Source organism: Astyanax mexicanus, chromosome 4 (assembly GCF_023375975.1).
Source record: "Astyanax mexicanus isolate ESR-SI-001 chromosome 4, AstMex3_surface, whole genome shotgun sequence".
NCBI lineage: Eukaryota > Metazoa > Chordata > Actinopteri > Characiformes > Acestrorhamphidae > Astyanax > Astyanax mexicanus.
In genome coordinates this window covers 18,099,837-18,121,840 of record NC_064411.1, presented here as the reverse complement: position 1 = coordinate 18,121,840, position 22,004 = coordinate 18,099,837, and the positions used below count along the sequence as shown (strand labels likewise).

The 22,004-nt window shown below is 36.8% G+C and overlaps 3 protein-coding genes across 7 annotated transcripts in view; 1 reads left to right on the top strand and 2 right to left on the bottom strand.

The window, feature by feature from the left end:
- Positions 1–22,004, bottom strand: part of LOC125801385 (zinc finger protein 239-like) — a 187,417-nt gene that overhangs the window by 21,355 nt on the left and 144,058 nt on the right. For 3 of the 5 annotated variants that reach the window (XM_049478019.1, XM_049478016.1, XM_049478018.1), the window contains exon 2: positions 1,270–1,366. The gene's annotated coding sequence lies outside the window, so the exon portion shown is untranslated. Of the gene's footprint in view, positions 1–1,269; positions 1,367–1,718; positions 1,938–2,149; positions 2,186–22,004 lie in introns of those variants that run through there. The other 2 variants (XM_049478020.1, XM_049478017.1) reach the window with 2 other exon arrangements.
- LOC125801268 (zinc finger protein 239-like) overlaps positions 1–22,004 on the top strand; it is a 305,512-nt gene that overhangs the window by 200,956 nt on the left and 82,552 nt on the right. The window lies entirely within an intron of this gene.
- Positions 18,367–22,004, bottom strand: part of LOC111188495 (NLR family CARD domain-containing protein 3-like) — a 35,992-nt gene continuing 32,354 nt past the window's right edge. The window contains exon 12 of the mRNA XM_049477102.1: positions 18,367–19,083. Coding sequence (XP_049333059.1) covers positions 18,482–19,083 — 602 coding nt within the window. The 3' untranslated portion in view covers positions 18,367–18,481. The remainder of the gene's footprint in view (positions 19,084–22,004) is intronic.

The following is a 22,004-nucleotide window of genomic DNA, read 5'->3' as shown; positions in this document are numbered from 1 at the left end:
TGTTCAATATTGCACAGTTCTAAAAATTTGGGGCCACAATTGGTTTTCCACTGAGGGCATGAGTCAGTGTGTGTGTGTGTGTGTGTGTGTGTGTTAGAGCTCTGCAAATCTCTGTTGGCCCAATGGGCCAATGCTTTGGTGTTGATTTTGCATGGAGGAGTAAATCTTCGCTGGCCAAATGTGGGCTGCCTGAAAAGGGCCCACGCCGTGGGGCCGACGCTATACTGGTGAGCAAATCTCCATTGGCCCAATGTGGGCTGCCTGAAATGGGCCGACGCCATGGTGCTGGTGCCGTCCCGATGAGCAAATCTCCGTTGGCCCTAAGTGGGCTGCCCATATGGGGGCGATACTGCACCGACGTGCAAATCCCCAATGGTCCGATTTGGGCTGCCCATATGGGGCCGATGGCGTGGGGCCGATACCGCACCGATGTGCAAATCCCCAATGGCCCGATGTGGGCTGCCCATACGGGGCCGATGTGTTGGCCCACATTGGGCCCTCATTGGCCCAGTGTGGGCATGTTTGCTGGGGTGCCTAGCCTAGCCTAGCCAAATCTAACCTAGTCTAGCCTAGCCTATCTGGCTACGTGCCTGTGTAATTACGTCATCACGCACAGACATAGCTCAGCTACGGAGACTGTGTTCAACTCTGGGGCGAGCTTACACCAGTAAAAAATGCCTGTCCGTGTAAATAATACATATCGATATACCACAAAAATTATGTCCCCATTATTGAAACATTTCTTATCGCGATAAATACAGATATCAAATTATTGTCTTTCTTCATTCCACAGCTTTAATATCAAACCCAGTCACTTCCATCTGATCTATATAAATGCAGCACATCAGGATTTCCACATTTCTAATACTAATGTAAACCCAGACAGCGTGTGGTAAAATCCGAGACGGATCCTCACAATGGATCTGGTCCAAAGATCACTTTCACTACAGACTAATCCGATCCAGATTTTGAGCAAATCGTCACATTTATGTTAAAAAATATGGACCATATTTTTTAACATAAATATGCAACCACCTAGCAACAGCATAATATCACTACAGCAACCACCTAATACTGTTACTGTTACTGTTTGTTAAGCGTTTCTCTGTGTTTAAATACAGCACAGGGTTCTGACTCTGGTCCAGGAGAAACTCTGTTCTCAATATTTTAAAACTGTAAAATATGCAGATCACAGCTCCAGGATTAGAGCTGAAACCATTACAATACAAAACTACTTTACATATTAAACCCATCACTTAATTTACTCACTTTAGGACAGGAGGTCCTCCTCCACTGCTGGAGTTCTGAAGATCCATCATTTACTCTTCTTCATTCACACACAGCTGAACACTGCCGACACCGACCCCTGAGAACAGATCAGCCGTTACAATAAAACCTTTATTCTTACAATAATGACATTATCATCAGAACTGCATTAAACAAAACCTGATAAACTAACAAAACAAAACAAACAGAGAACGATACATAACAGTGTGATTTACCCTCATTACACATTATTCTACAGATTACAGAAACATTTACTGTTATTATAATTATTATAATTTAATTATTATTAGTAATATTACTGCATTACACAACATTATAAATATACACACTGTTCTATTATTATTAATATTATTATTATTATGTTACTGAATCAGAATAGAGAGATTATTTAAGTATAATATAAAACAGCAGGATTAAAAACACTAACACACCACGTGATCTTGAGCTCCGTTGCTCCCCCTGCTGGTTGAACAGCGCTACTGCATATAAACACGCCTTTATAGCAGTTCCGTGTTTTTATCTCCCCAACAGATCAAAGTCCACATTAAGCAGTAATGCGCTTTAAACAGCATAAACTACACTGTGATCAATAAATATCAATCTATATCTGCGCATTTCTCTTCAGTTTACAGCATTATTGATCTGTTACAGCTGATTGTTTTCTCCAGCCGGTCTGATCTAGACCAGGTCCAGGTCTGATCCAGGCCCGGTTCAGATCTCCATGCTGATCCTGGTTCTTCCAGTGGAATCGGACACTGAGCTGAGCTTAAAGAACCGGTTCTGGATCTGAGGAACCTTTAGAACCGGTTCTGACTTTAGGCTACACGGTTCTGTTCTACATTCTCTTCAGTTCTGAACTTACCGAGTGAATCCGGACTTCAATCCTCTTCTAATGGCGAAGACTAAAATTACTTTCACTCTCTCCTTCGCTGCGTCAAACCTCTCTCACTCTAAGCCCCGCCCCCTTGCTCTCTCACAGCGAATAGGCGCTGGGTGGGCGGAGCTATTGTTCGTTTTTTACTATTGTCTGCCAATGATATCACAGGGCTGAATGGAATGTTTGAATCCCCGCACTGCGCATGCTCTGACCCACATTTTAAAACGTTTTCATGAGTTTTTCAGTTTGATGAATCTGTTTTCTTTGACCGCATTAAACATAGTCTGAGCTCACTGTCATTTTTTATTTAAGGGTTACATAAAGGTAAATGACAATTAAACAAATAAATAATAATAATAATAATAATAATAATAATAATAATAATAATAATAATAATAATAATAATAAACAATTTATAAACAAACTAAAGAAAAATAGTTTTTTGTAATCACCTTTTTTACCTTAACTTCACACTGATACAGTGATTTAAATCACTAAATCATTTCATTTACCTCTTAACTACAAATGTTTTATAATAAAACACAGTTGGTATTTTATGTTCTCTGATGTGATTATACTGCACATGTGTACACTGTGATAATAATGCTGAGAGAAAGGAGCACTGCCTCCATCTAGTGTCTTTGAGATGTTCTGCATTTTATATAAGGGTGGTTGACATGACATGGTCTTTTTTTGGTCCAGTGTGTCAAATATATTTAAATTATAGAAAATATGTCAAAAACTGTGGTGATATTGTTCAGAAATTGCTGATTTATATGAATTTACAGAGCATTCATAGGATTAAATTTTTTTTCAAATTTTTCAGTGAAACGAAAAAAATGCTCACATGGTGTGACTGTTCCAATCACATTCCATAAAGTTATATAAAAATAAATAAAAATTTTAGGTGTGTATTTTAATAATGGTGACTGTGTGGACAGTAAGTGGAAACAAAAAGAGGAAGTAGTTTCTGAAGAAATTAAATCCCTCTAACAACACGTCCAACGATCAGTCACCCAGACCGAGTTCAACCAGACGCAGTGGAGGAACCAGGTCCAAGTGAAGCTCTCTACAATGGAAGTGAAAGAGTAGAGGATGGAAGAGTAGCAGCGGAAGCAGCAGCAGCAGCAGAGAGACAGACGGAGGAAATCCGAACACCAGCACCTCGTCTGAAGGAGACAGCAGCGAGGAGTACGAGTCTGCAGCAGCCGAAACACAAGCAAACCAAGTTCCTCCTCCTTCTTCATCACCTCTCCTTCCATCTATGACAATATCTACCATCATACATACGCACAGGGGCTGCTGCATCCAACGAAACGGAAGAGTAAACCTAAAAAAGGAGGTTAGAAGCAGAATGAACAGTACACTAAGAAAAAGTAAAAGAAATAAATACATTTTTATCTCCTCTGTCTGACTTAATATTGCACTATGCAGTGTTGGGGGATTCAGTATAAAAAGAACAGGAATGAGAAATTAAGTATATTTAAAAAAAAAGCAGAGATTTGGTGTGTTGTTTTTACAGTAAACGAAACTAAATAGATATAGAAAATCCAAAAAAATGTGGGATAATGGTTATTTCTTCTTTTCTATTGGAGAATGTAAATCTGATGGAATTGATTATTATTATTATTATTATTATTATTATTCTATAATCAATTGTTTGAAATAATTAATTACAGATAATTGATTCCTGGAAGGTTAATCTATATTGATTGTTTTTATAATAACAAGAAATTTATAATTCATAATGTTTACACAGCTCAAGATCGAGTTATTAAAATGACACTTTTTAGAGAACTTAATGTCACGCAGAGCCTACAGCGATCGCTTCATCAGATTCTGGATCAGGAGAAGCACCCAGCCGTGATCATGTCTGTGAGCTCCTTTTTCAGTCTTCAGTCTCGTTACTTTGTGAGACATCTACTACTTCATAAGTCTGTCTAATCGAAGAGAGTTTGAGATCTGCTTTAATGCAGGAGAAAGCTCTCCATGTTCTCCCTCAACTTTACTCTACCAACCAGCAAAACTGGAAAGATTTTTCCCTCTACCAGCATGGATGTAAAGACACTTGTAAAATTCTGGACTGGACACATCTCTGATTATGACACTGAGCTATATTTAAAACATTTCTGTGATATTCTGAAGCCTGCAGTTAAACCAGTGGATAATCGTGGAACGTGGTATGAAGCATCAAGTGAAACTACGTAAAGATGCTGTAGATCATTTGGTTAAATTATTATTTTGATTGGTTATCACTGCCTTGTGTATGTTCACTCATTTGGAGGCGGAGCCTAACAGCAGTCTGTGTTTCTGTTCATTGTGGCTGCTGGAGTGAAGTGTGGATTACACAAATAACCTGTGGTTCCTTTCTAAGACTAGAGTGGAATGAGACAACGCTGCCATTTGTACTTTGTGTTCAGACGTGGGACACAACTATTTCACATGCCCTAAATCCTACGCCAACAAATTCAAGCAAAGACTAGGCTTTCCAAGACCAAGTGATCTAAAACCCACAGAATCCGGGGCATCTACAGAGATAGAGACAGAACAGATGCAAGTTCAAGGTACGATCATCAACACTATCAAGATCATAGAGGAAGAGCAAGTGTCTAAATCAGTCCAGAGTGGAGAAGCGGAAAAAATCAGTGTCTTAAGAGGAGATTTATGAAGAGGGTGAATAATCAAATTCAGATGGAAGTTCAGATGAAAGCGACTGGTCAAGCGAATCATCAGAAAGTGGAGAAATATGAAGGACGGGTCCCACAATCAAAAGAAAATGACGATAACCCCTTTATGCAGATGATATTTTATGCTCATTTTCATTGCACCAACTACACTCTAAATCATTGTATCTTAAGTTTTACATAGAGCACAATGATAAATCAGGGTTTAAACTGAACTGAAACAATAATTCACCTCCAGTCTTTTAGTTCCATTATTTAAGTTCCGGTTGAGAACATCAAATGCTGACAAAAATGTAAAAAATAAAACTGTTATTTTTGGATTTTACAGTGTGTGTATGGAAGCTGGTGATGAAAAATCAGTCATGTTCTACATTTCCTGATTCACCAGGGTCTTGACAAACAAGGTACAAAATTTGTAAAAGATGCAGGGAAGCATTTAATTTTTTTTTTAATTACCTTATCCAAAATATAAAAGTATACCCAAAACTTTTCTGACACCACATATTGGACATCAAAGTCTTTTAGAAAATGAAAAAAGAATTTCTAAAAATCGTATCAAATCCTGTCTGTAGGTTTTGCCTGTAGTATTATGTGGTGACTTGTCTGAAAGACAGGGTTGCAGATAATACAGTTAATATTACAGGAGAAGGGAAATTACTGGGATAAGTATGTATAACATGGGCTAAAAGAGAGACTCTTGAGAGAGACTTTACTCGTTTTGATTCTCGTGTTAAAACACGCATTGATAGAATATACAGTATGTTACTAAAGATATAAAAGTCATAAATTATAGAACTGAACTCATGTTAAATTAAATCTGGGAATCAGAGAACAACGGGGGTTCTGGAAGTGAAACACACAGTGCCGAAAAATATTACTAAAAATGAGAAAAACTAACTAATGGCAGCTGCCATTATCTGCTCCTGATCAGATTTCTAGGGGAGATGTTTTTGCTGGCGCTTGGAGGCCATCTGCTGGTGGAACACAGACACTGCAGTGATTTATGAATGAGTGAGAATACAAATCTGTTTACCTGTTTTGTAATGTTTTATTTGTTTACATGAATTTGGATTATGAGGGTCACGTATGGTTGTCTAATAGTGTTACTTCTCATGGATCAAGAGAGTTTTTAACTGATCTAAATATTTTATGTGTAGAGTGAGTGAAAAAGATAGTCTGAATTATTAATATAAAAATTTACAATAACTTACACACTACACATTTTATTGTTTACTTGATTAAAAAATTGACTGCTCTTACTTTCTGTATCAAAAGTAAGGCTCCTTTTTGGAATACAATATTAGTGTGATTGCCAAACATTGTCATCGGATATGTATATAATATATTATTATTAAGATATGTGTGTCTCCATTATAGCCAAACTTTAAGGAAGTGGCATACCAAATACTGTAGTTCTTTCAACCGTGGAGAATTTAGAGGAATTTGTGGGGGATATGCAAGCTAATATTCAGGAACAAGTATTGAACTTACTCTCAGATGACGATCCCTCCAGATCAGCCATACAACAGTTTTTTAAAAGGGTGGACAATCCCTTTAGCCAGTTTAATTCCAATAGCAAATGGAACAAATAATCAATATATTTCAGGGAAAAATGGAATATAGTACAGCCTGTTAACCCGTGTTTAGGAGTAAGGTATGATAGCAGACTTAATAGCAGAATTGGAAACTATGAGCAAATTCCAGTTGTTGTCGAGTTCATATACATGTTCCTTTATTGGGAACACTCCGGTTCATGCTCAAGAATGAGAATATTTGTGATATGTTCCAAATATGAGCCGTATGATAAATATTAGGACTTCTGTGATGGAAGCTACTTCAAAAATAATCTTATTTTTAAGAAACAAGTGTGCTCTCCAAATCCAATTGTACTTTGATGATTTTGAGTGTGAAAACCATCTAGGTTAAAAAAAGGGATACATAAAGTTGGCTGCCTTTACTTTATCCTTAGAAATCTCCCTCACATGGTGAATTCTACATTAATGAACATTCGTCTGCTATCACTGTTCTACCTCTTGTGAGGGAATTGAAAATATAAGACTACTGGGGTTGCTGTTACATTTGCATAGGTGGCACACTGGTGCTAACTTGGGCATGCATAGCATTCTTGGGTATTATCTTGAATCTGGAGGACATGGGATAGGGTTAAATGCATCACAAACACTGTGTTTGATAAACATTCCTTTAATATTTGGTGACCTGGTACCAGACGATTATTTAAATTGGCATTTGTTGCTCTTACTGCTGAACATTATAACCATTGTATTCTCATACTCCATCACTGAAGAGATGACTGTGTATTGTGGTAGGCCCCTGGGGTAGGGGGCGTGACCACTGTGACCCGGAAGGAGGAAGCACACAGAGAACACAGACACGGGGAGTAAATGAACTCAAATCATACCTTTATTCTCTTTTAACGCCCTCCACCACACCCAGAATAACTCAAATCAACATAACTTGGCCCAATGGGGCTCTAGAGTCTGTATAAATCACTTAGTTTAAGTTTAAAGGTCCGTGCGGCCTCAGCTCACTCCTCCCAAGTCCAAGTCTCTCCCGAGTGTGAGCTGAGGCAGAGTTTTTATGCCTGTCCCAGCTGGCGGCTTAATCAGTCCTGAATGCCCACTGGCTGGGACAGACATGGCTGTGAGTTCCGGGGTGGGGCGGACCCACGGTTCCCCCGCCTCCTCACGCCACAGTATTTAAAGCATCATATTATTGAACATCAACAACTCTTCAAAGAACTGTACCCAGAGAAAGAACCTGATTCCAAACCATCATTTGATGGTTCATTATCCCAGATGGATTCGGAAAATTGGACCACTCTTTCATATCTGGTCTATGCGTCAAATTTGTCAAAGATTGTGTGAAGAACTACTAGAATTTGACAGTAGCACTTGCACGGAAACACCAGTTTGCAGAAGCTTATCATTGGGAATGCTTGATTTCAAAAGCAGTAGAGTCCGGTCCAGTCAAAAAAAGTGTACTTGAAACACTTGAATTTAAAAAAAAAAATCTCTTCTTATCTACACATTGATTCACAGGCCTCTATCCCCCTCACAAATTGGGTTAACTGTGGAGTTGAATATCATGTTGGCCTCTTTGTTTGCACAGACACTGAAGAAAACATGCCAGTGTTCAGCAAAATAATCGCCATCATTTTGCATAATGATACATTTGTTTTTGTTTTGGTTGAACATGACATTTGTTTACATGACCATTTCCATGCTTTCCAAGTAAATGAAAGAATTCCTAGAAAGTAATAGATTAAGACATTTCAAATAATTTGATGCTCAAATGCCATATGGGTGCAATTCACATTTTAACGTTTCAGAGGGTTTGAGTTGTTTTGTTGGTGTTATTAACTAACTTCTTTAACTACGTATCTCTACATACTCCAAATGCTGCTTTAAGTGCAGCATGATCTTTCCAAATCAAGACTGGAAGATAGGTCTGCATAATTCTGATAACCATTGTATCCTTTCTTTGTACTTGTTTTTTTCAGGCATTTCTGACATTGAAAATTACGTTTTGATGTGTTTACTTCACTGTGATTTTAATTGGCAAAAAAATCAAATATTTAATTACGTGTTCAGCAAGCTGTTTGCCGGTGTTCTTTTTTTATCACAGTAGGAATTACTATTGGATCAAAAAGTAACATTGGTGCAAAATGTTTTTAAAACTATTAAAGTAACATTCTGACTGCTGAGTGTAATTGAGGGGGTTAAATAAATACACTTATTAATTAAATTCTTAATTTATCCCCTTTTTCAGTGTTGTGTTTACAGGTGCACACTGCAGTTGACAGAGTTTGGGAAAGCTTGCTAGCTTTAAGGGCATTTTCACACCAGCACTATTTGCTCCAGTTAAAACAGACTCACACTCAGGTTCAGATCAAAACAACTGGACAGAGATCATCTCCGTCCCAAATGAACTGGAGCAGTTCCCTTTTGGGGAGAACGTGATCCGGTCTCGATCCGACCCAGCTATCAAATACTATAATGCTAATTACCACAGCTACGAACAAACAGAGGAGACGATGTGCTCGCATGGTTTATTGGTGCGTTTAGGTTTATGCTTGTGTGAAAGCAAACCAAACCAAAGAGAGAAACGCTCCAAATAAACAAACTCATCAACTGATCCAGATCAGACAAACAAACTAAAGGTGTAAAAACCCTCTAAATGGAGGTAAAATTATAAGCTCTGCTAAAGTTTTCTATGGGTACATGAACTTTGAATCTTTGACCAATCAGGGTTACTCATATTTCTGTTTCGCTTGTGTATACAACCCCCAAGTTGTAGTATTTCGCTTAGCATTTAAGCAAATGTTACTTAAAGTAATGCAATCAAATTACACAGCAAATCCATTACTAATGATATAAACAAAGTTTCTGATTATATACTGAATATTGCTTTATGGGATTAGTCAGTAAAATGGAAGAGCCTCCTATAGATTTCTCTGGTGAAGTAAACATTAAAGACTTTTGAGATTCCATCTCTCTAGAAATAATTGCCAGAAGTCTTGTTCCAAGTACGTAAATTGGAAGTTTGTTGAGCTCATACAACAAAAAGAATATGGTGAGCAATTTGCTGTGGCTCAGTGGCTCAATGTGAAATTGTAGGAAGCTCTGTCCTCCATACGCTCTGAGAACTCTTTCAAGAGTGGTTTCCTGATGTGGCAGATTGAGAAAGTGCTCAGAGCCCTACACTCTTTCTTCAGCTGTTCACCAGCAAGAAGAGAGAACTTCAGTTCTGCAACAAAATCCTCAGTATTCCCTTTACCTTTCAGTGGCCACCGGAGGCTTAAACAAAATGCCGGCCATTGAAAGAGCAGTTGAAGTTTGACCCTCTAATGTAAAATATGTGGAACTGATCAAAACAAAGAAGCTTCCCAACCCAGGGTCATCATCATATGACACGATTACTGTGCCCCGAATGGATAACACAACAAAGCCTCAAGGAGCACATGGGGAGGTAAACAAAACAGGAGAACTGAGGACAACAAACACAGGAGAACACATTACTATTGATTAAACACAAGGATCTTTTATTCTCTTAAAGGATAGCTAGAGCCCAGGTCATAGGTCATAGCCTATTTTTTGCTACTAAATGTTTTATATAGGTAAAAAAATAATAAGAAAGCTAAAGTATTGAAACTCCAACAAACTGATAAAGTCACCCACACTAAGGAGACGAGCACAACAGAAAAGATAGAGCAGTTATTAATACTAACTAGTGAAATTAATAAGAAGACTGCAGAGCTGCGACACATGAGAGACATATAAAAACACAGTCAAACAACTGTATGTTTTATAGATTATCTCTGGCAGAAGTATGGTGCTGAACGGTACGGAACAAGCTGAAACTTCAAACTTACATATTTTTGTTGTTTGTAGGTAAAAAGGTTGTAAAGGCTGTTTTGTCGAGTTCTCTTAAAAGAGCACTTTTATGTTTATTTGATAGTTCTTTGAAATATTTTTTCCTTATAGAAAGTCAGTAATGTTCTGTAAGGTGGACTGAATTTCTTATTTTAATTCAGTTAAACTTTTTTTGTATACTGTCACCTGGTGTGTCTTTTTTTTGCCACAGCAGTAGTATTATTTCTTCTTTTCAGAGGTATTAAAAAGGTCTTAAAAGTCATTAAATTTGAGCTTTAAAAATGTGCAGAGACCCTGCCAGGGATGAACGTGATTACCAGCCTGGGAAGAGGCTCTTATAACAGGGGAGATGAACTCCGGTCAGCCCGGCTGGAGGCAGCGTTAGCTCCTTTTATAAACAGTTTTTCTTTTGAATTTAATAAACTTTTCTCTCTTAAAATGACTCATTTTGCTTGTTGTCTTTTTATTGTCACTGTGCTTATTGTAGGATCAAACTAGTGGGTAAGGGAAAATTTGACACTTTTATTAAAAAAAAATATATAAAGCATGTTATGTTTTTGTTTTATGCCACCAAAAAATATCAAAATAGATTAACTGACTATGTATAACTGTACTATTGGGTGAAACATAGCTTAGTTTGATGATTTAGCTTTGATGAATTATACAAACTATTCATTATATTATGGTTACATTACTCATGTATTTCTACAAAGAATCTAAACAGAAATAAATACAACTGACCATACAGAGTATGAAGTGAGGGAAAGTGTGTAAAAAGGAAAAGATTATTATTTAATTTAACAAAGTTTTATTTTTATATAATGGAAAGTTATCTCACCCCTGCAGTACATACCATTAAAGCCTCTGTTCCAGCAGTTATACATGTTGCTGTTTCGTTATATAAACTAGGCTCGTGTGCCGAGTATCGCGTTACCGCCAACCAGTTTGGCATTCATAAAAGCACAGTTAAGAAATGTGTATCTATTTTTGTAAAGGTATGGTACAGTCTCCTATCAAACAATCAATAAAAGTCCCAAATGAACACGAAGCCCTGGAGCTGGTAAGCAGATTTGAGGCAGTTTCCCGTCTACCTCAGATTATGGGAGTGATGGATGGAACACGTTCCTGTTCTGCCCCCTCAGATGACTACAAAGATTTAGTGAACAGAAAAGGCTGTTCCTCTTCTGTGCTGCAGGAAGTTGTTGATGAGAGAGGACTGTAAGTGAGTTTCAGAGCATATTTTTCCACATTCCACATTTGCATTTTTATTTTATACAGTACTGTGCAAAAGTTTTATTCCATCAGCAGCTCACCTGATTCACTGTTAAACCCTGAATTACTCAATGTAATAATTGTAATTAATGAATTACATAATTTAATAAGTAAAATAAACATGAGTGTGATTAATGTCACCTTTAATACAAAGTAAAAGTAAATAAAGTGTGGAAAGTGCAGTAAAACAAACTGTGTATAATTAATTACACAACATTTACTGAATGTGGCATCACAGCATATTACACTTTTTATATTTGATTCATTTCTTTCAAACACTCTTCATGCAGCTGCAAAGAAAGAAATATTAGCTAATATCAACTCAGCCTGACAGTTTAAATATAATTTAAAGACACATAACAGAAAACCTGCAATAACTAAACCAACACTAAAATATTACACTTAAAGTACTTAAACAATGTAGATTTTTCATATTAGTTCAAATCCATTTTTCATGCCAATCAAGTAGAAATGTTGAAAGCTAGTCAGACACACAGGAAAGTACAAAAGTACCACATCCCTAGAAACTAAGCTAAATCAGATCTTCACATTATGCAGCTGAACCAGACTCAAAAAATGTAAAAAAAAAAAAACAAACAAAAAAAACATTTTATGGCCATTACCATGTTATAGTTCTATAAAACAAGGTAGTTAATATGTAGCTTGAACTTGATAGGCTTCATTCAGTGGTACTGTCTAGCTTGCTAAGCTACCTCAAAACCATTTCTAACCCTTTTATATGCAGAATAATTAAAGTATACTTTTTCTGCTTATACTACATACTACATTTTAGCTATATAATCTGTATTCCGGTATACGTTGATGAAATATATACTTTATTTGGCTGTGCTAATTTTGTACTAGTGATGTACTTAATAAAATATATACTTAGTATTACTTTGTAAAACATTTTCGGTTTTAATAAGTGTGTCCGGGGGGCATATAATAAAACTACTTCAGTCAAATTTTGTGTTGCTCATTTTGTGTGTTAAAACTCTTTTACTTTGAAAGTTTATTTTAGTTGTGTTTATTTTATTTTAGGTAAAAGAACTTTAACAGCTGATGTTTGTAATAAGATATCTTGCTTTTCATTGTTCAGTTTATGTTCTCTCCTCAAAATGAATGTGATATCAAATCCACACTTAAATCACACTTTTAATATGGTTTTAATGTTCAGCTGTACAAAAAACATACTTAAATTGTATTAAGTAGTGGCGGAAATAACATAAGTAGTATACTCAGTATGAATTTAGTGCACATTTATATATTTTTAATTATAAACACGTAGAAATCAAGTACAAATTAGTGGTTCCAAAATAACACAGCTTAAGTACAGACCTATTTTAGCATAATTCATGTAAACTTTTTCACAAGGGAAGAGTTGTTCTGTTAGCAAATTATGTAGCCACTATGCTCAAGCATTTAGAAAGCCAGTCAATCCTACAGACAAAAATATAATATGTCCTACATAATCTAAACAGGATGGGATTTACTCTAAAAGGGTAGTTTAGGTTAGCTTGATTAGCCAGCTTTTTTTTTTTTGTCAATTTTCTGCCTAAATCTTGAGAAAATCTATTCAAGCATTACATAAAAAGGTTTCATATTTGATAGGAAACATTACTGAAAATATGAATTTTAATAAAAATAATATTAAAAATATTTAATTAAATCTGCAACTATAGATAAAAAAAAAATAGTGAATAAAATAATTTACTCTATAAAAATTTTAATTACGCTTTCCTGAGCTTCATTTTAAAATCAGTATTTTTGTCAATATAAATCAAAACATTTAATGTCCCCCAAAACTTTTTATAGACATTTTATGTCTATTTTCAAACCTTTTTTAAACAAATTATTAAGTGGAGTAGAGAGTGAACAAGCAGCTTCTCCAAGTGTCCTGATGAACAGAGTCGCTGCGCTTTCCTCCGAGCGTTAGCGCTGTGATGCTACTCGGCAATGCTGCATCCGGAGGAGGCGTGTGCTCGTCTTCTTCACCCTCCTGGTGTTGGAGCATCACTAGTGATAGGGGGAGGAGTCTTAATGAGTGGGTTGGGTAATTGGATGTGTAAATAGGGAAGAAAATAGAAAAAAAAAAAACTTAAACTTCAGAGAAAGCCTCTCCACCCACACTGCAGTAGGATGTCCAGGTAACAGCCGACACTGATTTAAATCCTTTAAAGAGAACAGCATCTAATTTTATACATATTAGAGTCTGAGATGCTGCAACATCAATATGCTATGTAAGTAATTATCTTAGAGTATTACATCAAATAGAGAAATGCAATACACAATACTTAATTAAAACTAAAATAATATCATAATGTCGTGCTCTCCGGCTAATATTTTACATTTTTAAAGAGTGTAAGAGACTAAGAGACGGATTAAAAACGGATTAAAGTACAAACAAAAATTCACTCCCTGCCCCTTAATCCAACACAAAATTTTCCACGGACCCCCGGCCCCGAAAAAAAAAAAAAACATTTCCCACCCCTTCCCTCGGCCGGGACGGGCTCAAGTAAATGGTCTGTGATAGGCGTCTGTTTTTTTTTTAATTCACACTGTTCTTATTTCTCATTAAATATCTACTAGAGACAGATTATATCTGTACAGTATCATTTATTCCACTTCAGTCCTGAATATATGGAGTGCATTATATCTCCTTATGTTGTGCTGCATGCTCGGACTGCACTGCACGCTCTGACCAATGAGACGTTTTCACCCCAGATTTATTTTTTGTTTTTACCCCAGAATTTCTGCTGCCCCACACCACGGCTTCTCCTACATACGCAAACCAGGAGCGCCGCTACTGCGCAAGCCGGCCCAGTGAATTTCTATTTGCCTAAAAACAACTAAAAAAAAGTTTGTTCTGAAAGTATTTTATATTGTTAAACACTGTTAATTACATTAGAGTAGAGGAAAGTCATTGTAAATGATGTTACTGTTCTTGGTCTATTTTGGTTTAATGATTGTGCAGTGCATAGCCCTATTACTGATTTTGTGTTTTTGCACTTGGGCTATAAGCTCAATATAAAATAGTTTGTTTGTTTAGAAATCATTTTATATTTTTAAACCATGTTAAATTCTATTAGATTAGAGGACATTCATTCAGACATCATTCTTGTAGGCTAGGCTTTTTGTAAGTGATTTAGCCCCTACTGTTGCCACATTACCCCTTACATTTTATTATATAAATCAGTTTTGAAGAGCCTGCAAGTTTTTATCATGTATAACATTACTTTTAATGTCAGACAGAAGCAGCTTCATTATGGTAATACATGGCAGACACTATTAAGATAAGTTTGCTAGCAGGAATTATCTTGTTTTTTTACACCATCAAGAAATAATACTTACTGCATTTAGATAGTTCCTCGAGCTTGATACGCCACCATGATATGCTAGTTAAATATCACATATTTGGCACACTGCCTTTGTCTTGTCTACACTCAATTTGAAATGCTTCCAAACAGCCGAGCTTCTCTGCATTTTGCCTCTCTTATACCCCCATTAACCTGAACGGAAGTGTGATGTTAGAGCGAGGTGGAGCTCTGGAAAGGGGGGAAAAAACGAATATCCCAATACCAAAATTAAAAACCGAATACCTACTCAACGAGTGAATATCCCAATACCCGAATATTCGGGTCCAGCCCTACTTCAAACTACCCCAACAAATAGCACTTACTAATTACTATGGAAAGATCAGTGCCGCTGTTAGAGCACCAACTGTGACACTGATTCCAGTAGACACTTTTTAAAATCTAAAGTTCATTTAAATATTATGGTTACATTTTCTTTGCATTTACCTTCTTGATGCCCTGCAGATTCTTGAAAAGGAGATCGTACTGCAGCAGATCTTGTTTGTTGCTCACCTTGTCTAAAGTCTTTCTATTTATGTATTCTGAAAGCTTTTCATAAATTGAGGTCATTCACAGCTCCTCCCTGTAAAATCACTCTCTGACATCACAATGGACCATCCTGATTTCTGTATAGAAGGGTACTTCACACTTGTAAAAGCATTTGAAACTTCATATCCAAATATCAGTTTTAAAACTAAATATAGCTGTAAGCAGCAATCAGCGGGTTCAAGCAGCAACTGGCACGATGATGCCTAATAGAGCACAGGATGGTGATGTGTAGGAAAGTCTAACACAATTGGAGACACTAGGTGCTTTTCCACTGGCATGGTGCCGGTGCTGGTGCCAGGTTCCTGAACATTTCTTTGTATTTCCACCGCAAAATCACAGGTTCTCGGCCAGTAAACCCGGTTCCGTTCTGGCCCTGCAATCTTGCTGGTCTGGAAACAGCGAACCAGTGATTCGAGCGAAATATTTTTTTTTAAATAATAATTTAAAAATGTTTATTTCATAGAATAAAATTGTACTAATTTCTTTAAAACAGAACATCTATATTTCATCACCACAGAGATAATTATTAAAGCTTATAAACAGCAGTTTTAATAATTTTAAACGAGCTCTATGTGTAACTCCAGCATCAGTAGCAGTAATGCTAGTGAATTTACTGAATAAAAAACATTCGTTTTAGAAAATGGAAATATAGAGGATCATTGAAGTATTTAAACAGGTGAAAACACTTTCAGTCTGGTGATGTTGAGCAGTGTAGCCTGTGTTAGAGCTTTAAAATAATAAGAGAAAATGAGCTTTAGCTGCTCAGTGGCTCAGTTCAGGAGCAGCTTCCCCGCTGTGTTTATTATTTAATTACGGTCATTAATTTAGACTAATTACAGCACAGCTGATCCGAATAATCAACTAACAACTAACTAATCAATTAACTATCTGCCCTCTGTGAGACGAGCTGAGTGATACAGCAGGAAAAATAGAAGAACAGAGTTACTCCAGAACCACAGAGCTAACTTAGCTAACTAAAGAGCCATAGTCTAAAAAAAATTAACATAAAAAGGCTTAATGTGTTTTTTCCCCACTGAAACCTGTTATAAGGACAAATTGTAACAACGAGCCAGAAGCAACAAACATCTCTAATTTAATTCACTGCATAATAAAGAGAGTAAATGTTAAAACGTGTTATAGTGTTTAAAGCTGGTTCTAGGGTAATTCTGTGCTGCTGGGTTATTGATTTCCTGCTATAACACTCTCAGCTCTCCTCAATAAGGGCAGTTTGTTCATTAGTTTGATCAGCTGTGTGTAAATATGCTGTAAACATACGGCCGGAGTTCGCTAACTAATCTAATTTTTAGAGAAAAAAAATTATGCTAATTTTTCTCATTATGACTCTTAAACGATCTCGTAATTCAGAGGACCCAGTCATGTTTAGGAGATAAATGTACACAGAATAAAACCTACAGGGTTCTGAACAGATTTATTTACTACAGAATGTGACGGAGGACAGTTTTTAAAAAGCTCATTAATTTTCCTCACAGAGACAAAAACGCTTGAAGCCATACGAGAACTACAGAATGATGCAGGACTTCAGTGGACTGTACTGCAGCTTTGTTCAGGGATGGATGCTGTCATGGACAAGACAAGACAAGACAAGATGAGAAACTACGACAAGCAAAAGACCAAAAAACAGAAATGTTAATTACACCACCAAACTTGACTCCAACTTCCACCATAATATTAAACTTTTAAAAACCAGTACCGCCCCCTGCTGCATTTTTATCATGAAAGAACAGATCTCAAGTCTCTTTATTTTGAGATGAGAGTTTATGAACATCAGTAAGATTCACAATTATCTGTTCCCTCATCTGAACACAAACCCCACACACCATCTGGATTAAATGCATTGTGTTTGTGATGTCATTAAAATTAAAGCTAAAAGGAGAAAATCTATATTAATGGAGGTTGAATAAACAAATATGGTCAATTCTACAACTCATAGAATTAATGCAATAATATATATAAATTATATTAATTTATATTTTATATTATAAGCACAATTTGAATGGTTCTGTTAAATCATAAAACACAAAATATTCCTACTGTTCTTAATAAATTCATTAAAAATAACTAGGTTTACACCTCATATCCCAAATTACAAGACAGTCTAGTTCTTACACCAAAGATACAATAATACTTTGTTGAGGAAGTATTTGGTAATTTAATACCCGAGTTTCAGCAAAATAACATTCCATTTTATAACCCTGATAAAAACTGAGATGTGAGCTACCCGAATAAACAATTTAAAATCTCCTTTTATTATATTCCCTTAAATATAAAGAAATACATTTTAAATCTATACATGGAATTTACCCTCCAATGAACTGATGAATAAAATATTTAAACTGGTTGTAGGAAACTAAAACCAATTAGAGATAAAAATGGAAATTACAGAGCAGCAGTTTAATGCTGTGAAGAAATCCAAACCCTGAGAAAATCCAAACATGGATGTCTAAACTCCAAATACATAAGTGTAGGTTTTCCCCCATATAAAATATCCAATTAAGCATAATTTTGGAAGTCAGGCATAATCAGTTCCTAATGAATAAATAAATAAATGAATAAATAACAAAAACAGAGAATCATTTGTTATTATTATTCACAGAAAAGTGAAAGGAAAATAAATGAACTGAGATCTTAATTCAAAAGGAAACTAGAGCTGTTAATGTGTTAATTCACGTGATTAATGTGGGATCAGTAACGCTCTATTATTTTTTTAACACAATTAATTACATCACCAAGCTCGACTCCAACTTCCACCCTAATCTGCCCCACACAAACCAAACACACAAAAAATCACCAGTCTCCTCTTCACCTTTCCAGTTTCACCTTTCTTCATTTATTTAGCTTTATTAATATGAATCTGTTTTACAACAAAATAAAACAATAATTAACAATAAGTACAGAATAAGTGATAACAGTAGTGAATAAAGAGAACAGTAACTAAAATAAACGTTCTGGAAAATGTACAAAATCATCTATATAAAATATTTACATATATATATTTATACACACATTCTCCCTCTCTCATACACACAAATACACACACACACAGGGTTATTCTATCTTACACAGACACAATGAGGAGCCAGAACCATAAACCCTAAAACCTGCATAGAGGGGCTGAGTGAAGGTGGTGTAGAATGTATGTAAGTGTGTGAGAGTGTGTGAGGGTGAGTGTGAGGGTGTGTGTGAGGGTGAGTGTGAGGGTGAGTGTGTATCAGAGGAGACTCTGTAGAAGGACAGAGTGCCGGAGGGACAGTCCACATACACTCCTACTCTCCTACAGCCGGAGGGAGGAGTGGAGAGATCAGCTCTGTTATTATTGTGATGAACAGAGTAACTGTTATTAGTGCAGATCAGACTCCAGGAGTTTATATTCTCTCCAAACCTACAGTCTGATCCTTCTCCTTTCCTGCTGATGGTTTTATAACTCAGAGCTACAACAGCTCCTCCTCCGCTCCACTCAGCCTCCCAGTAACAGCGTCCAGTAACACCAGTAACTCTCTCTCTACTCAGAACCTGCGGCCACACATCAAATCTCTCTGGATGATCAGGATACGACTGCAGCTCCTCTCTAAACTCCACCCTCCTGTTCTCCTCACTCAGAGAGAGATAACACTGCGCTGTGTTCAGATCCAGAGTGAAATCACAGAACCCTGAACACAAGAACACACACAGAGTGTATTTAGTGTGAGTAGTGTTATATTTAGTGTGTGTAGTGTTATATTTAGTGTTATATTTAGTGTGTGTAGTGTTATATTTAGTGTGTAGTGTTATATTTAGTGTGTGTGTAGTGATATATTTAGTGTGTAGTGTTATATTTAGTGTTATATTTGGTGTGTAGTGTTATATTTAGTGTGTGTAGTGTTATATTTAGTGTGTGTGTAGTGATATATTTAGTGTGTAGTGTTATATTTAGTGTGTGTGTGTGTAGTGATATATTTAGTGTGTAGTGTTATATTTAGTGTTATATTTGGTGTGTAGTGTTATATTTAGTGTGTGTAGTGTTATATTTAGTGTGTGTGTAGTAATATATTTAGTGTGTAGTGTTATATTTAGTGTTATATTTAGTGTTATATTTAGTGTGTGTGTGTAGTGTTATATTTAGTGTGTGTAGTGATATATTTAGTGTGTAGTGATATATTTAGTGTGTAGTGTTATATTTAGTGTTATATTTAGTGTTATATTTAGTGTGTAGTGTTATATTTAGTGTGTGTAGTGATATATTTAGTGTGTAGTGTTATATTTAGTGTTATATTTAGTGTTATATTTAGTGTGTAGTGTTATATTTAGTGTGTGTAGTGATATATTTAGTGTGTAGTGTTATATTTAGTGTTATATTTAGTGATATATTTAGTGTGTAGTGTTATATTTGGTGTGTAGTGTTATATTTAGTGTGTGTAGTGTTATATTTAGTGTGTGTGTGTAGTGATATATTTAGTGTGTAGTGTTATATTTAGTGTCCCACCCAATATTAGAAACAGGTGGATTTGTCCCCCCCAAAAATGATATTGTTTCGCTCAGCTCAGCTGTGCTATTAATGAGGAGACAGACCGGACCAATCACGGAGCCGGTTCAGGAATTAAGTTCCGCCTCTCAGGAGAAACAGCCAATCAGCTTGCTGTTTTTGCGGCGCGCGGAGGTGTCAGTATGTTGGTGGGGGGAAGCCCCTCCCTCGCTGTGAGATTTAGCAGTGGGATCGGCTGCAGCTGATTTTAAGATATGGATATACGGTGATTTTTTTTTTCTAAAAGAAAGGTAACGGTATCTAATCATGTAAACTGTGATGATATGTTTCTGATAGCTGGTTAAAAATACACGTCTCTGAATCAGCACACAGTTAAACCCCACTGTGATTAATAAACTGCAGCTGTGTTAGTGAGTTAGCTTAACTTTGGAATTACCTTCAAAAAACTATCTACCGTATTTTTCGGGCTATAAGGCGCACTTAAAATACTTATTTTTTCCCAAAAATCGTCATTGCGCCTTATAATGCAGTGCGCCTTGTGTATGGATTTTGCTTGTGTTTACTGACCTCGATTTTATGTGGTACACGGCGCTCTGTTGTGCAGCACACGCCAGAAAAAGATCCCCCTCTTGGGCTAGCGCGCGGTTACCTTTGACTGCCGTACTGCCTCTCGGCTGTGGCTCAGGGTAGCTAGTTTCCACTGTAGCTCCGTGGCCAGAACAAGGTGCCGGTAAACTTTCCTTTCCACCCGTTCTGGGGTAATAGCACAAACTGTTTCTTTTTAGCGCCCACTTCTAAGTAAAGTTAACCTCTTAACACGCGCTGGCCCACCGGCGGGCCAGAAATATTTAATATTTCATAACTGGCTGTGTTTCTGAATAGTTATGAACAGTTACAGGTTCAATATAGACATCCAATACCATTTTAAAGCTTAGAATCTCTGCTTTTGAGCTATTTAGCCTATTTAGCGGAATATCCTTTCAGAAAATAAACATTTAGGGCGAAATATGCCTTGGTTATGATTTTAATAATTCATAACTCTCATATTTGCGTTTATCGTTCGTCCATATTTCATCGAATGCGGTCATGTCATACACCATTCGAACCGTCTGGCTCTCCGGATTCCAGAACTGTGCTTTTACTGTAGGATGTATGTTTCATGAATTAGAGCTGCGTCAGAGCGCATGTTTCCAGTAATAAAAGGCTCTCCTTTTGTCCTGGGGTAACCTCCGGTCACTGCCGCCACCCCCCGAACACACACCCGCGCTCAGCCACAGGTCCTACCTTCAAAACGCGTCCAGACTAAAGAGAATCCATCAATCCAGTCTCAAGTAATCCACAGTTACATCCAAACAGCGCTGGAAATCACTTCATCCAGAAATGAAACTTATCCAATCTTTATCTCTGTTTTAAAACCGTTTTATTCACCGAATTCGGCACAACACGCTATTATAGTCAGAAGCCTCGCGGAGTAATGCGGTACTTGCTTTGCTTCAACATAATATTATGGTCTGTCGGAGCGTTGCGGCTACCGTTGTCAGGAGCGTCGCGGAGTAATACGTACTTGCTGTGCTTCAACATAATATTATGGTCTGTCGGAGCGTTGCGGCTACCGTTGTCAGGAGCGTCGCGGAGTAATACGGTATTTGCTGTGCTTCAACATAGTAATATTATGGTCTGTCGGAGCGTTACGGCTACCGTTGTCAGGAGCGTAGCGGAGTAATACTAACTGTGCTTCAACATAGTCTTACGGTGTGTGTGTAAGGACCGTGAAATGGCTCCAGTTAAGAGACATGCTTAAGAGACATTTAGTGCGCCTTATAATCCAGTGCGCCTTGTGTATGGACTAACACTAAAAATAGACCGTTCACTCATCGTGCGCCTTATAATACGGTGCGCCTTATAGTCCGAAAAATACGGTACGTAATGTTCAGCTTGCCCTGTACCTGATCAGCTAATCACTGTTTCATTTTCAAACTGTTTATTAATGTAGGATTGCAGTTAGCTAGAAGCTGGATGTAGAGGATAGACAGAATTTAGTACAACACTGGGTAATGTTGGTGGTTTAAAGCAGTTTCTTAACCCTGATCATCACTGCCCTAAAACTGT